Source organism: Temnothorax nylanderi, unplaced genomic scaffold (assembly GCF_030848795.1).
Source record: "Temnothorax nylanderi isolate EJ_2023f unplaced genomic scaffold, tnyl_v1.0 TNYL_tig0068_pilon, whole genome shotgun sequence".
Taxonomy (NCBI): Eukaryota; Metazoa; Arthropoda; class Insecta; order Hymenoptera; family Formicidae; genus Temnothorax; species Temnothorax nylanderi.
In genome coordinates, this window is record NW_027249130.1 from 877,125 (window position 1) to 894,881 (window position 17,757).

At 33.4% G+C, this 17,757-nt stretch overlaps 2 protein-coding genes across 4 annotated transcripts; both read right to left on the reverse strand.

Moving 5' to 3' along the window:
- Positions 1–827: 827 nt before the first annotated feature.
- Positions 828–7,610, reverse strand: LOC139773769 (peptidoglycan-recognition protein LC-like). 2 transcript variants are annotated; one of them, XM_071708481.1, is made up of 5 exons: positions 7,455–7,610; positions 6,769–7,308; positions 4,552–5,152; positions 2,691–2,840; positions 828–2,329 (listed from the first exon to the last, which is right to left on the reverse strand). In XM_071708481.1, exons 3-5 carry the CDS (start codon positions 5,147–5,149, stop codon positions 1,809–1,811), a joined length of 1,269 nt encoding a protein of 422 aa, XP_071564582.1. In that variant the 5' UTR covers positions 5,150–5,152; positions 6,769–7,308; positions 7,455–7,610; the 3' UTR covers positions 828–1,808. The 2 variants fall into 2 exon arrangements, with proteins under 2 accessions (XP_071564582.1, XP_071564583.1); XM_071708482.1 differs by having other exon boundaries at positions 6,759–7,308.
- A 4,509-nt stretch (positions 7,611–12,119) lies between these two features.
- LOC139773779 (uncharacterized) lies at positions 12,120–15,119 on the reverse strand. Of its 2 annotated transcripts, none has more exons than XM_071708496.1 (4): positions 14,968–15,119; positions 14,119–14,171; positions 12,958–13,149; positions 12,120–12,345 (listed from the first exon to the last, which is right to left on the reverse strand). In XM_071708496.1, exons 2-4 carry the CDS (start codon positions 14,141–14,143, stop codon positions 12,230–12,232), a joined length of 333 nt encoding a protein of 110 aa, XP_071564597.1. In that variant the 5' UTR covers positions 14,144–14,171; positions 14,968–15,119; the 3' UTR covers positions 12,120–12,229. The 2 variants fall into 2 exon arrangements, with proteins under 2 accessions (XP_071564597.1, XP_071564598.1); XM_071708497.1 differs by having other exon boundaries at positions 14,119–14,312.
- Positions 15,120–17,757: the final 2,638 nt, after the last annotated feature.

A 17,757-nucleotide genomic window follows, 5' to 3' on the forward strand; every position in this document is an offset into this window, starting at 1 on the left:
ATAAATTTTTTTATATAAAAATCCTGACCGTCTTCTAACGCACATTTTTTTAAACAAAAATCGGAAACCCCTTTATTATTAGCATGTTTCTTTAATTTATATTAGACAGACAGACAAACAGTCGGATTTTATATAATAGTATATGATATGATTTTTTTATATAAAAAGCATTTATTTTTTTTGGCCTTTGCAGCTTCCTCCATTTCATAATTTAGTGCTGCTCTTAGCAGTAGAGGCTTCCAAAAAGATCGGTAAAATTTCTGATACCGGTTTCCAAAAAGATATACGCTTATTGCCGGCGATGATTAGCCGGCAGCAGCAGGAGTATTTCTCCTTGCTGCCGATCTCTGGCTACATGAAGCCAGGATACGGCCGGGTAATATAAGAAGGTGAGTCCAATCTGGCCAGAAGAGTTCTAAGACGAAGAGCCACTCTCAGACTTCTCTCTGTCCGGGTGCTAGCTTGGGAGTTCGTTCCAGTATAGTATAATAGTTCACTGGCATATCATGTTCATGTATAAACAGCTTAATCAGTGAAATTACCGACATACATGTGTTTTGTCAAGTAATGCAATAGCGTATCTATTTAATCTATTTATAGCCCTTCATAAACGTCGTACGACGTTTAATTAGGGTTAATTAAAGTAGGACTTTACAAAGCGTTATTAAGACGGTATTGTGTATGTGTAATATTGCGATATACTTGGTAATTTGCCCAATCGATATGCTATCTGCTGAACACGATTCTGCACTACAGTTCAATTAGTTCAATAGCAAAACAAAATGGTTTTTCTGAAATAATGAATGTTTGAATAAGATTTACATAGATTCGGTTGTATCACTTGTATCTCATATTTATTAAAGATTTACATAGACTCAGTTGTATCTCATAACGAGCATGTTAATTATATCGTAATATGAGTGTTCAACACGCTTATTGTCATTCGAGTCATGATTAAGAACTTTAATGGACTTAATATTTAAATGCATTTTGCTGAACGTTATGTACATTTTACAATCAAACGTGGGATGAGTAAAAATGACAATAGAATGAAGTTTGACAATGGAAGAAAGATGAACAGGAACTAAATATGTATATGTTTCTTTACTTAAAAAATTGCAGGCTCGTTAAATGTACAACAAATATTACATTGTTTAACAATAATAAATTGTATACAAGATGGTCATCTCTAAGATCGTGTACTAACATGACCGGTGTAAAACCAGGATACTTATAAAATATATAATAGTATAATTGTCACGTTGACACCTTTATTTCTTTACACAAACTACTGAACTGGATGGATAATCTCGTGTTTCTGCACATTAGTGAATGCATGTGATTGACTTAAAACGGATCGCTTATCTTTTCTTACTGTAGTGTATTCTGTATCATACTCGGTATATATTTTCATAGCAAATTTTAATTTTAACATTTATTTAACAGCCAGTTAATTTTATTGTCAAGTTCGAGTGCAATGTCTTTTGTACCTCCAACATTTAATATTTTTCGTATACATATGACATTTCTTCCTTTATTCACTAAATAGCTTGCTTTAATTAAATTTATTGATACCACAAAATCTGCAGGGACTGTTTTTGTCATTTTATTGTATTCGAGTGTAAAAAGGTTTTATACTCGAAACGATAATAGTAATAAATTCGTAAGATTTTCAGTAAACTGTTATTATCTGGGAATTATCTATCTATATAGACAGATGACAACTACAGATTTAAAGGAAAAATAAAGGATGTGAATATTTTCAGACATTGTATTTCATTTACAAGTTGAACTTTCAAGTTATCAAGTCAGGGCTGGAGTGACCAATGAGGCCAGTTTTTAATTTCATTATATAAGGCATCTCCAGGACTCAGAGTTTTCGAAACTTGTCGGTGACCTAACAATTTATAGTCGGGCGCGATCTTTCCGGCTTCGACGCCGAGCTCTATGATCTTTCGCGCGGCATGTATTTGCGTTCTCGGCGGTACAACCGAATTGAATGTACCGATGAAGGAAATGCCGATGCTTTTGCTGTTGAAACCGAAGGAATGGGCACCGACGTAATCCCAGCTTCTGCCAACGTATGCGAGGCCGTCGCCGCCGACGAGGAAATTGTAGGCGATATCCGACCACTTTCTAGATTCGATATGGAAAGTCTGAGCAAATCTCACGTGGAATGTACACTGCGATTGCGTGGTACAGAAATCCGTCGCGGTGTGACTAATAATTACATATGGTACTGGCAGCTTCAGTTTTGTCAGGGGTTCCGAGGGCGGCTGTGCACCCCATTCGTTCCTTTCGACAAAGCGTACTGAAGTTATGTTTACACCTGAAAATCATGGAAATAAAGTACATACTTCGTACAAAAAGTTCAAGATATATACCGTGCAAACAAATTTATAATTAGAAGGTCTTTAATTTAACACCGAATTTTGCAATCTTAATCAAATGTATATCCCAATTTTAGCATTGGAATGTAGAATATTACTCTCATATATGAGAATGCAAAAAGTTTTAAAATATATAATATATATATGACTCATGGAAAGTAAAGAAGACACGCTTTTAAGTAGACGAATAATTTGAATAAATACAAATATAGAGTCCAAAATACAGATTTTAATTTTGCAATCGCGATAAGATAACGTGTCACGATTGCAAAACAAAAAATTTTCTAGATAAACAATTACCCTCGAGCGATGAGTCTGGAATTTCCGGGAAGACCGGTGAATCCGGATGATGAGAGAAATATACAGTTGTGATTATTACAACAGCTAGAAGTATTATAGCTAGAATGCATGATAAAGCCGCACATCTCCACGTCCAGAGCCATTGCGTCACTAGAATAATTGTAAAAAGCTGTATTAGAACGATTGGTATATGAGCTACTTAATAACGTTTGATAAAATGCATAATTATTACGTCGGGAAGCGCGTGTTCACGAAAGAAGTATTATAATTACATTAAGCCTCTCGCGTAAAGCATTAAAATTCTTATTTGATGTCACTTTTCTGTTATTCTATTCACAATCGAATAAACAATTTGCGACGTGCAATATCTGGCCAATTTATACCAGAATAGCATAACACGTACATACTGTGAGGTCAAAATAGCTCTTTTATATTTAGCTTTAATTCTTGTAGCGCGACTAAAAGTATAACAATTTTTAATTTAGAATATCATCGATATTGATTGAAAATTGTTATACTTACTTTTAATCATGCCATATTAAAAACTATATTCTGGATTAAAACTATATTCTGGAATTGTTGTGATAAGACCATTCAAAGGTGTTAATGATATTCGTGACACATTAGTGAAATGGCTTTTAAAAATTGTCGCAGTCTAGCTGGCTCTGATGATAACATTATTATTATACTTTACATAAGAGAAAAAATTATCGAAGCTACTTCGAGATAGATATAGATCATCGATTCTTATCGCATTTATCTATAATAATTAGCCATTAATACATATACGATATTTATCCGCTTTTATATTTTATACTTTTCGATTATATCTCAAATAGAACTATCAGTACTACCCAACTAGAGATAATTAGTTAAATCGACGTCAATGCGTCGATGAATAAATTATGTCGAATACTGTTTGATATTGTTGTCATCTCTGACTTCATCATTGTCTTTAATTAAGTAATTACAAAAATATTTCTATATCATTCAGCCAATTCTACACTGAATTACATATATCTACATACATACATATATTGTGCTTTCCCTCTTTCGACTTTGCACTAATTTGATATGGAGTTAAATGAAAGACAATAGAAATCTTACAAAAATATTTGCAATTATTTAATTAACATAAAAACAATTATGATGACGTCAAAGATGACAAAGATATCAATCAATATTTGATATCGATTGTTTATCAATACATTGACATCGAATTGACGTCGATCCGACTAATCATTTCTGGGTGGATACGTAAGCAACACAAAGTGTGTTGAAATGTTTACCATGTAAATCGAAGAGAATTTAATTCTATGAATTTATCAGATTAAGATATGTCGATCACGCCTTTATCGATACACTTCATCGATTACGAAAATCAGTGCCCGCGAGTAATCATTATTACGTTTTACTGATAAATTTAAAATTTAGGACGAATATTGATTCTTCCTACAATATTTAGATACTCCAGATATTTACAACATACACTTTCAAAATAATTTAAAGCTATAGCTTATAAAGCTTATAGAGCTTGAAAGTATATTTTCTTTATGAGAAAAGATATTAGAGTCTTGTGGCGATAATATTGATAAAAAGTATTTACACTATAATATTCAATTGATGGCTTTGTACATTATAATTGAATTTAGTGGATCGCGATTAATAATTTCTTTTATCAAACTGTATCTTGTTGTTATTCTAAGATCCAGGAAATTACAAGAGAGATCTATCCTTATTAGTTATCCAACTAATTTGTAATTAAACACATCTGTACTTTAGGAAAAAAAGTCAAGTGTAGATCAAAACTAAAAACAACGGGCCTAAACAATCTATTACGCTGCACAAGATTGCCCATTACCTTTATTTAATTCAGTATTTTGCGGAAAAATGGATTCGTTTGAGGCTCCGTTGTCCTTACTCGTCGACAAATCCGAGATATTGATGTCGCAGGCGCGGCTGGCGTCGAGTTTACTCGCATCCTGAATCGGAATGGGATTCGTATAAACGAACTGCTTTATGGTAACCGGACCCTGGTAGAAGGTCTTGTTACCCAGATGCACATTCGTCGAGTTCTTTACACAAACGTCGCCGAAATTTGACGGATCGGCGTTCGGCAGAACGACATCGCCATTTGGAGTGGCGACCGCTTGATGCTGCTGGACGATGGTCGACGACACCGACTGACTCGCGATCCAACCACCGCCTTCTTCGACATCCGTCTCCTCTTCCTCATCGTCGTCGTCTACGTCACTGCACTGCGTAGAGAAATCTCCAACGCTACCATTACCCGGAGCGACGACCGCGGTTTCCCTCGCCGAACTCCCAGCCTCGCCGCGAAACCTGTCGACCGCGTGACACTCGGCAGAAACAACAGCACCGTTCACCTGCTCCTTTTGACACTGGTGATTATCGTCAAGCGTTTGCTGCTGCTGTTGCACCAATGTCACCATACCCATGCGCTACGTGTAGTTAAATAATTCACCTTCTTTACTTCGGATATGTCTTAAAATGCGATATGCCGCATGCAGCAGAATGCGCTCGTCGAGAAACAGCTGTGGAGTCTCTAAATTTTGTCAGGTCGCTACGAGATGCTTTCACTTCCATTAAAATATAAATGTGCGGTTTAATTCTTTGTCTTTTAATTTGTCCTCTCTTTTCAGATAACAAGGAAAGATCAGTTTGAAAACGTGATTATTTCGTTTAAATTTGTTTAGTTAAAAAAATTACTACGTTTTCGAGTTTTCCTTGTAAGATTTACAAAAAAAAAAAAACTGATTGTGAGAATAGGTTTTGAATCATACTTATGATTGACTAATTGGTGAAACCGGTCATTATAGTATTGTTGAACAAAATCATCGAGGAATGTAACAACTCGTTCTAATCGACGCTGCTGGATGTGCCTGTTGGGACCTTGTTTTACACAGCAATAGAGTGTTTCAATCAAGGAAATTATGTTGACAAAACGTAATGCGCGAATCAACAAAATTAGTGATCGGGGAGCAATTTCTGCGATATAAACGGCAATGATAAGAAGCTTAAATGAATATATTAAAAATAAAATTTAATAAGTCAAATACTAACTAATATGGCAAATTTATTCAAACTTCCTCCGTTAATTGGACAAAATTCCAACGTTATGTATGCTGCATACGGTATAAATCGCATTTATGCATTTTGTACGTTACGGATATTTATTAATCATTGTAAATTTGATACAAATTATATGCGTATATTAAAGACGGTGTTGCTGATTTAGTAAATAAATTCTTTATAATATCTAAGAATCATACTATTTTGGTGAATTATGGTATCATCAGGAATTCTTATATAAATACGGACATCATTAATGTACGCCATTATACGCTCTTTTTGCATCAAATTTTTCACGTTGTTATTTTAAAAATAATCGCGATCACAGCAAAATGTTCCGATAAAATATTCTTCTATATATATACCCCGTATTAATAATATTATTTGAACTCCGTTTTTACAAATTATGGATATTTACGCCGATCACAATCGGACATGTCTCGAATAGAATGTATGTAATAAAAGAACGGCGAAGAGAAAATGATGAGTATGTTTCATAAGAAGCAGAATACCTACAACGAATTGATATCTTCGTAAACAAATTATGGACATCAATTATACTAGCATAAACTGAACGTCGCAACATCATATCTTCGCCGTTCAAAGTATTTTACTGCGGAATAAGTTGCGTTCAATCTGGCCGATCAATCGTATCTCGCTTATCTATATCACAGTAGCAAATTTTTAATTAGTCATGGCGTTATATACTTTTGCTCAGGTAAAGTTATCCTCCGATCGCAGCAGATATAACAGTCCGTCACGCCTTAGCTTGACAAATTACAACAACTATAAAAACGAAGTTTGTCATAAAAATACATATTTTAACGTGGGTTTTATTTGAATCGAGAACTCATAGGTAAAATGAAAGACAAGCTCGATTGAGAAACATCACTCGTGATCATCAGTATTTCAAATCGGCGCAGTCGGTCGGCAACACAATCCGCACTACCCGCTAAATTAAGTACTGACTCATACTTGGGATTACCTCGCACAAATCATCGTTCGTGCTGGTGGCCGTCACTTTGACAACACTAAATTCACCATCGATCTACCACCTGGTGCCGTCATCGTGGAAAACGCTTCGTGGAAAGGAAAACTTCATTCGATCTGGCCCTAACACGTCGTTGACACCACCTGCAGTTGGAGGATGCACTGTCCCGCGGGAACAAAGTACAATCCGAACAAAAGCGGACTCTAGTTCAAGCCACTATCGGCTATTTTCGTTGATCCTACGACACTGTCAGATAGATACTGGCCTCAGCGATGACGCCACACGGCTACCGAAGGACGACGCGCCTTGGAGGTGGAATCGTGGACAGCGCTCGTTCTCGCTCGCGAATAGCAAAGCGAGAAAAATAACAGAAAAGCGGAGTCCAGGAACTGGTATAGCGTGCACGATATTCTCTTTCGCACAATAGGTATTTCCGTATTACATTTGAATGCTAACGCCTTGGATTCCTCTGTGCTGATACTATACGTGGATGGCACTGCGGTCACTGCGGTCGCATCTCAATCTACGTCACTGCTGCGTATTAAAATGACGTTATCATAAATATAAATCCGAGAATATGTTGTATATATAATATGTAAGTGTATTTCGGAAGTGCGCGACGCTCGTTTTTATTGAAAATAATGGATTTTGCAGTTGCAAGCCACTTGTTAAGCACTTACTGACAAACGAACTGCCGATGAAACCAAAGCACGCGTAATGGCAGCATTATCTCCGTTCAATTCGACACAGAACAGACTACTGTTGCGTTGTCGAACGTGCTCGGAAATCGTTGGCCCCACTCTTTGCCTCTTTCTCTCAACTACAACGTTAACGACATAGTTGCGGCGTGCATGTATGTGCGATAACATCGCTTTACACGATTTTTAGTCTTTTCTGTGGAGCCGAATGGACTTGTATCTTTATTTCCATGACAGGAGATTTCTAACACCAGTAGTGTACATGAAACATCTATATTATTCCTATTATATAATGTTTTGCAATTAGAGACGATAGATTAGTGCTTCGCGCTAATTTTATCATGATTGTTTGCCTTGAATTAAGAGGCTGTGTATTTAAGACGGAGCTAAAAGTTTTGTAGAGAAGAACTTTCTACAAACCTATAATCATGCAGTTATGTGTATATTTGTATAATTATATCTTAAAATCAAATTTAAATAGACAATGTTTTAAGAGACAATTTTTTATATCTTTAAAAAAATTTAGTAGCATGAAGCATGATAATATGCCAGATTCTTTTGGATACAATGACATTATATGAATTGAAATGAATTTAACATGCCAAGATGTCAATATGTGTTTTACTTGGATATAATATTTTATTTAATAAAATAGTATTATTTAAATAAACATAAAATATTATATTTGATATAATAATATAGAATACTGTTTCTACATAGTATTCGACAAATATTCGACATAATTATATTAAATCGACAGTATAAATGAAAACATGTGATTAAAAACTTGATGACAATGTTTTCGCAATACTAATAAAGATATATGTACATATGATAAATGCGCGAATACATATATAAGATGATAATTCCTCAATCAAAATGCCTTCCTTTATGCTATCGCATTTATAGATAGAAACTTTAATATCGTAATGCTATCAGCGTCGAGTTTAAATTAGCAGATTGTTGTATTAATTTGTAATTAATAATATAATAATACGTATGTAAAGCTATGTGACGAAAAATATTATATAATCAGAAAATAAATCAGAAACGTTGATTAAGTTTTTTTTTCGGAGAAATTGATTTTTGAAACTGGGAAAAATATTTTTAAGACACAAATAAATAATATATTTGTTTTATTTGCTTATAAGATAGGTTTTTATATGCGGAATGTAAGATTTATATGGTGATTTTGGTTTGAAAGCTATTGAGCGATTGAAACTTATTTGCACTTTGATATCGTATGTATTTTACACATATGTATTCATGGCTAAAAGCATATTCGTGCATGTTTTACTGATATACTTTGTTAAAGATTATTACATATGTATACATGGGTATGCAAATGCAATCGAGATTTACCTCCTACGATAGCTTCTGAGAATCTTAATCACGAAAATAATTGGAACACACCGATAAAGTCGTGTTTCCCGGAATATAGATCTCGAATGTAGTTAATGTAGTTATATTAATTTTGTCATTTATTGAAGACTCTATAAAGAAGATATAACTGAAAATAAATTAACAATAGTTGATAATTGTAAGAAAAGAAGTATTATCATCAATCTTGATTATTTTACTCTTGATTATTTTATTTAAGTACCGTCTAAGTTCCGATATCAATTCTCAACAGTATCACTTAACATATTTCAGTATTTATTATTAAATATTTATTATTAAATAGTTATTCACTGATTCACTGATGAAGACTGACAATGAGTCGAAACGTTCGGTTATGTACAATGTTTAATCCCTTTTTTTGTTATTAAATAAATTAATATTTAAAACTTAAGTTTATTAAGCTCATCCTTGGCCTGTGACTTAGCAAACTTAGCTTATTGTTTAGCTTGTAACAAGAGAATTAACTTCATTTAATTTAAAATATTAATGTCAGTCTTATCTTTGACATTAATATCAATGATGTCTCTTCATATAGCAAATTACTTGAATAACGATAATAATCTGTCAATTTTCTTTCTTGTTATATGTTATATGTTATAATATAGATTGATTGATATTAATATCAATATTGATTTGTAATTATATGATTAATAAGAGTATTCCATGCTTAAGATTAGGATAAGAATTGTGTTTTTCTTTTCGATCAAATGTAAAATAACGTTTTATCTCTATTATCTTTAAATCATATCTTTTTGTATATTATTTTTATTACTCAATTATTAAGAAATAATATTTGTACTTGAAGATAAAAACAATAATTTATTATGGAGATTACGTATTAAAAAATCATGAGCGTACAAAATAAATTTTCCAGAAACACATTTCTGTTTGACTAATTAACTATTTTTGAAAAAATAAATAATAATGATATTTTAATAGATGAATAGAGCAAAAAAGAATATCGCTAACTACAATACTATTAATATGAAGCAATAATTGCACGAAATATATTTTTAATAAATTATTTTATTGCAGTCGCGTTTTGTACACTCCAATTTGATACTAGTTATCTTCTTTAAAATTATTATTTTCTCGTATGCTTGATACATATATATGTATAGTCACCGACAGATTATTCATTTATAAGGTGCAATAAATAGCAAAAGACACCAAATGTTATTAAGAAATTTAATATCACGTCATAATTTACACTTTTAATAAGTGTATAAAAGGTTTTACTCTAGCAATACATCCTAATTATGAAATTACATGACACGAAAATTTAGGAATATCATTAGACTATTTATTAGATTTTTTGTTTACACTTTCTTTTAATTTGTTTTTAAATTATGTGAATATTTTTACGTACAATATATTTAATTTAAAAAATATATATTTACACCAATCTGGAAAAAAAGGTACATATTATTTATCAAGGCGACACAGTAGCATCGTGACGCCAAGTACGTAAAAAAATGGCTTGTAATTTGACTGACCGCGTTGTTGCCTACATTCAGGGGCATATAACCGCGGCGCGGCGCTACCAAATAACTTTACCGAATATTCATTTTATGCGTATAACGTTAATACAAGCTTTCGGTTGCGACTAGTCTGAAAAAGATTGGTACAGTCAATCCTGAGATCTCAAAATCTTGACGTAAGACAAATTTAAATCTCAAAAAATAACATCTTTTAAAATACTACATATATTTTATTAATAAATTTTTATTTTATTTTTCTGTGACTTTTGTGATTTTAGGCAAAATCTAGATCATATAAAACGGATGTAAAATTAAAATAAAGCATAAAAACTTGGCATGCCCGGGTCGCATTTTAATATACTTACACACATTGCTATACAATCTAAATTTACTTTTTTTATATTTTATAGTATAATAATTTGCAAATTTTATTTTAATTTTGAGATTACATGCTATAATATCAATGATATATATAATTTGATACAATAGAAATATTATGTGTGTTTCATAATATTTAAATATATATGTAAATTGCGATTATATCAGAGGGCTAATGATATATTGTACACGCGCGACCGCGTTTGCGCATTCTCGGACCCGCGGAGGAATGAAAAACACCAAGTTTCCATACACTGAGAAAAAAAGCTGTTGCTTCAATTAAAGTGGTATCAGGGGGTGCCAAAAACATAAATAGTTTATTCAATTGTATTCGTATTAAACCCAATATCTAGATTATTAAACCAATAATTTAATTATTGGTCCACTCAAATTTTTGTGTTAATTTAACATAATATGGATGTGTTAAATGTTAAATGGTAACACCGATGCTATGTTAAAATATTTCAACAGAAAGGAAATGTAATTCTGATCGTAATTTGAGGTTAATTATGTATAACAATTAACATAACTTTTATGTTGAAGTTAAGATTGTAAGATAAAATCAACACTCTTTTTCTGTAAATTTTTATTCCCACTTCTGTTATAGAGTAAAATCAACACTCTTTTTCTGTAAATTTTAACACATTTAATAAATACGTTCAAATTATGTTACTTTAACATATTTTTTAAATTATTTTAATAATTTTACATTTTATATTTGTTAAGTTTAATTAACATAGCAGGCATATGTTGTGTAAATCTACATGTATGTGTTGATTATTTTACACAAACATTTTAACACGGACCTTTTTAAACAAAACTATAAAAATTTTCCAACAGTGTATGAAATTTGATCATAAAATGTCAAACCTTTTGTACCTTCAACATTCAATATTTTTATATATATGATATTTCCTTCCTTTATTCACTAATTGTTCTAAATATTTAATATTTTCAGTAAACTATTATCTTGTGGGAATTATCTATCTATATAAACAGATGACAACTACAGACTTAAAGGAAAAAAAGAATGTGAATATTTTCAGACATTGTATTTCATTCACAAGTTAAACTTTCAAGTTATCGAGTCAGAGCTGGGGTGACCAATGGGGCCAGTTTTTAATTTCATTATATAAGGCATCTCCAGGACTTAGAGTTTTCGAAACTTGTCGGTGACCTAACAGTTTATAGTCGGGCGCAATCTTTCCGATTTTGACGCCGAGCTCTATGATCTTTTGCGCGGCACGTAATTGCGGTTCGGACGGTACAACTGAATCGAATGTACCTATGAAGGAAATGCCGATACTTTTGCTGTTGAAACTGAAAGAATGGGCACCGACGTAATCCCAGCTTCTGCCAACATATGCGAGGCCGTCTCCGCCGACGAGGAAATTGTAGGCGATATCCACATAATCATTTTTCATCTGATAATCCTGCATAATTCTCAATTCGTTTGCACACTATGATTGCGTGGTACAGAAATCCGTTGCGGTGTGACTAATAATTACATATGGTACTGGCAGCTTCATTTTTTTTTATGGGTTCCGAAGGCGGCCATGCACCCCATTCGTCCCTCTCGACAAAGCGTCCCGAAGTCTCTGTTCCATTATTGTCTGAAAGTCACGAAAATATAGTACATATCGTACAAAAGGTTCAAGATATTCTGATATTGGGATCTGACATGGAAGCGGGGCTTAACCAATATGGCGTCCATCGGCTCACAGTTTCGCACGTCAAGCCTGTACAATGCTACGAGATCTGTATACCCCTCAGTGCTTTCACTTTCGACCACCAGATGTTATGGCGACGAATGTCAGATCCCAATACCATATAGACAAATTAATTAAAAGCTCTTTAATTTAATACCGAATATGTGGCAATCTTAATCGGAAGCATACACCAATTTTAGTATTAAATTCTAGAACATTACTGTAAAGATTTTTTAATCGATCCTACTGACTACCATTTTTAATTGTCATGACAATACGACCATTGATTTTGGGCTTTTTAAATTAATGTAATTTGGATGCTTATATACATATATAATATAGATGACTCATAAAAAATAGAAAAGACACGCTTTTAAGCAGACGAATAAATGGAATAAATACAAATATAGAGTGCAAGATACAGAATTTAAGTTTGCAATTGCGATAAGATAAAACATTTGCCTCGTGTCGCGCTTACAAAACGAAAAATTTTCTAGAATCTAGATGAACAATTACCCTCGGTCGATGAGTCTGGAATTTCCGATGGGACCGATATGGTCGGTGTGGGCCCGGGCGGTGCGGGAGGTACGTCCGGATGATGAGTGAAATGTACAGTTGTGGGCACTACAATAGCTAGAAGTATTAAAGTTAGAACGCACGATAAAGCCACACGTTTCCACATCCAGAGCCATTGCGGTCGTGACGTCACTAGAATAATTATAAATTGCTGTATTAGAACGATTTGTTTACGAGCTACTTACTTAACTTATTAACTGTTTTGGACCAGAATACTTGCGCGACGATATCGCTCGTCAAACGCTTTAAAATTAACTTGGGCCGCAAGTTTGTCAAGCAAATCTTCAGACTTTAACTACAAATATATCTAAAAATCAAGATTGTTTAATCAACATCAACTAATTCTTTTTTATATTAATATTTGAGGTAGGAGGAGAAGTAAAAGGAAAAAATGTATATAAAGAAAAAATACTAATTTATTTGAATTTTTTTTTGTGTGATAAATTCGAAAGTATGGAACAACACAAAGGACAACATTACAATGCTTATAACTTGACTTCTGAGTTTCCTTAACAAACGAGTTAACTCGTCCAAAACGGGCAATATCGTCGCGCGAGTATTCTCATCCAAAGCAGTTAATAAATTAATAATATCGTTTGAAATTCATGCACGATTATTACGTCGGGAAGAGGGTGTGTACGAAAGGAATATTATAATTATTATAAAGTCCCTCGCGAAAAGCGAGATTATAATTCTCATTTAATATCACTTTTCAGTTATTTTATTCGCAATCGAGTAAACAATTTGCGGCATACATGTCTCGCTAATCTATGCCAGGATAGCATAACACGTATGTATTGTAAAATAAAAATAGCTCTTTTATATTTAGTTTAAATTCTTGTGGCGCGACTAAAGTGTAACAATTTTCAATCTAGAATATTAACGATGCTAAAACTATATTCTGGAATAGTTGTGACAAGACCATAAGTCAAAGAAGTTAATGATATTCATTACACATTGGCTGTTCTTCCAAAAACATCCATGTTCCGATTTAGGTCAGAGTTTGTAAACAATAAAATTTGCATTTATCTAATAATAATAGAATGAGTGTGATAAAGGAATGGCGAAAAGAGTAACTTTTGTTCAGATAAAATTACTTACATCTTGGAACAGAGCAGTTCGTCATGCCTTATCTTGACAAATTACAACATCAACTGCAAAAACGAAGTTTATCTTAAAAATACCTATTTTTCACATTTTATTTAAAAAATGGAAGACAAGCAGCGAGCTTGATCGGTATCCCAAATCGGCGCAGCCGGTTCGTTAAATTAAGGGGTCATATCCGTTTCTCGGCTCTGAAAAGTGGTCCAATAATTATGAGGGATTGCCATAAAACTATTAGACTGATTAAGTTGAATCTTTTTTTATTGTAAAGAGTGTCTTTTGCAGAAAAGAAAACATACACAAAGAAGAAAAAATACAAAAAAATGTAGCGGCTGCGTGCATTGGCGTAAGACGTTTTTTTTCGCGCAAGCACAAACGGTGGGCATGATAACTGCCTCAGCATTCGTCCGATTAACTTCATATTTTTTATACATATGCTTAATGAGATTCTTTATCGCGCTACGAGAGCTTTTATTGATAAGTTCAATCATGTTTTAATAATAATAAAAAATGTAACGACTTTTTCAGAAAAAATCACGATAATTTTTTGAAAGTGTGACCATTTCCGTAATTTTTTGTTTTCGAAAAATCCCCCTCGATACACGAGAATCACGATCCCAAAAAGTAATAAAAAATCCCAAAATTTTGTTTCAGACCAATCCTACGAGCTGAATCACGCCTTAAGGATTGACTGACTCATACTTGGGATTATCGTACAAATCATCGTTCGTGCTGGCGGCAATTATATATACTTTACCAACACTATATTTGCAATCAATCTATAATGACATGGTACCGTTATCGTGGAAAACTCTTCGCGGAAAGAAAAACTTTATTCGATCTTACCCTAATGGTTTTTCGACACGTCGTTAACACTACGCTGCTATTAGAGGATGCAGCGTCCCGGGAACGAAGTACAATCCGAACAAGAACGGACTCGGATCAAGTTACTACCGGTTATCTTCGTTGATTTTACGACACTGTCAGTCAGACAGATACTGGCTTCAACAATGGCGGCACGCGGCTGCCGAAGGAAAACGCGCCTTAACGGTGGAATCGTAGAAAGCGCTCGTTCTCGCTCGCGAGAAGCAAAACGAAGAAAAGAACAGAAAAGCGGAAACTAGAAACTGGTACAACAGCAGGAAATTGCCTTTCGCATAATAGGTATTCCCTTATTTAATTTAAATGATAACGTCTGGGATTTCTGTGCTGATAAGTGGATGGCATTGCGGTCACCATGTCGCACCCAATCTACGTCACTGCTGTGGATCACACTGCGTATTAAAGCGAAGACACCGTAAATATAATGCGATCCGAGAATATGTTGTATATATCGCACCCCGAGAAGAATACTATCACAACTAAAAAAATACACAATTTTTAGGAAAGAGGAAAAACAAATTTAATTCAATTTTTTTTAATTGTGAGATAACTAACACAATACTTATGCAATTATGATATTTTGTTATAATGAAACTTATATTGTTTTTTGAAGAGGTCTGCTATAATTTTACTTGTCAATTCACTTATAACACTATTCATCCAGAAAATCGCAAAATAACGGGGTTTAAATAAAAATAACAATTACTTCTACTCCGGTCAGTGGACGTCGCATGTAGACTTGTGATCTATTATAACACGTAGATAATATTTTAGGCATACTTTTATGCATGGGCTTAACTTAAAATCGGAATTTTTTTTAATTGTGACAGTATTCTTCTCGGAGTATATAATCAGTACAATCTCGTAATTCGGCACTATTAAAAACCAGGTTGTGCCGAATTAATGGATTTGGCAGATTATTGGAATATAAGGAATATAGGAGGTAAATAAAATAATTGAGCACTTTAAAACTTCTGAATTTACAACAAACAAAATAAAACAAAAAAACGGCGATGTATTTTCAAAACATATAAACAATGCTGCATCAGCGACAGTTTAACGGTCACTAATTAATAGATTAACAATACACGTAAGCGTTAAATCTGTCCCCGTGTCTCTTGCTTAAGAAGTCGCGGAAGCACGCGATAGTACCGGGTTATTGGACGTACAAGATTATTTATCAAAGTGCCGGGATTAGCGAGATTGTACTGTATATATTTCGCAAGTGCGCGACACTCGTTTTTATCGAAAAGAATAGAATTTCTCGTAAGCTGCTTGTCAAGCACTCACCGGATCTGTTTTCTATTGCTGAACTAGTGCAGCCAGTTCAGCAATAGGAAATAGACCCATTGATAATTGAATTGCCGATGGAATCAAAGCACGAGTAATGCCGACATTATCTCCGTTTAATCCGATACTGGAACAGACTGCTGTCGCGTTGTCTTGTCGAACATGCTTAAAAATTATTGGCTCCACCCTTTGCCTCTTTCCCTCAACCACAACTATTAACGACATGTGTAGCTACGGCATGCATATATATGCGCGATAACGTTGTATTACACGATTTTAAAATTTTTTTTAGAGCTATCGTAGAGAAGGTCTTTCTGTATAGAAACAAACTTATAATCATGCATGCAGTTATATGTATAATATTATATATCTTAACTAAATTTAAAAAGACAATGTTTTAAGAGACAATTTTTCATATCTTTGGAAAAATCTAGTAGCATAAACTGATAATATACCAGATTCTCTTGGATGTAATGAGATTACATGAATTGAAATGAATTTAACACAGCTGAGATGTCAATATGTGTTTTACTTCGATATAATATTTTATTTAATAATAGTATTATTTAAATAAAAATAGAATATTATATTTGATAATATAATATAGAATACTGTTTCTACAGAATATTCGACATAATTATAATAAATCGACAATAAATAGAAGCATGTAATTAAAAATTTGCTGACAATGGTTTCGCAATATTAATAAAGATATACATATAGGGGAGAGTTGGCAATTACCGCGCGGTTGACAATTCCGCGCCATTGTTTATCTCAATAACTATTTGTATTACGCGCCTACAATGATGTTAATATCATAGAGTAACACGAAATACCCCACCCGCATGCGCCGTCAATGCGTTCCGGCCGTCCATGTAAACACAGTGCGCTCTGGAAGCTTCTCTGCTTGCTCGTTGCAATTTTGCTGGTAGTTTCGATAAGAGGTGAGTAATATAATATTTACATTAGAGAAATAAATTTGACGGATTTGATAGGCTAAAACACTATAAAATTAGGTTGCAAAGTGATTTTAGAAACACGCGTTTCTTTCCTATATATTTTAAGGTTGTAAAGTGAAATAATTGAGTTTGATAATTTCGCGCCCAAGGTATAATACTCATAGGTATAACGATAACTGTGTGTTAAGAGTTACCAAGACTGTTTAGTTTACAATGTAAGGTGCTTACAGAAAAGATCGTTGCTTAAGTTTTGATTTGAATTTATAATGATCGTTATTTGTTAACGCATTCACTTATTTTTATATGTAGGTACCTACTAGACGATATTAATGCATAAATATAAAAAAAAACATTTTGTTATTGTGTTCTACTTCATGTCACTGGCTGAAGCCAGAGTAATTTTTATAGGTACGGCTTTATTAAACTGGGCACGATTTTATCAGACCTGGTCACGATATTATCAGACCAGTTTGATAATACCGCGTTTTCTCATTTTTTGGAAAAT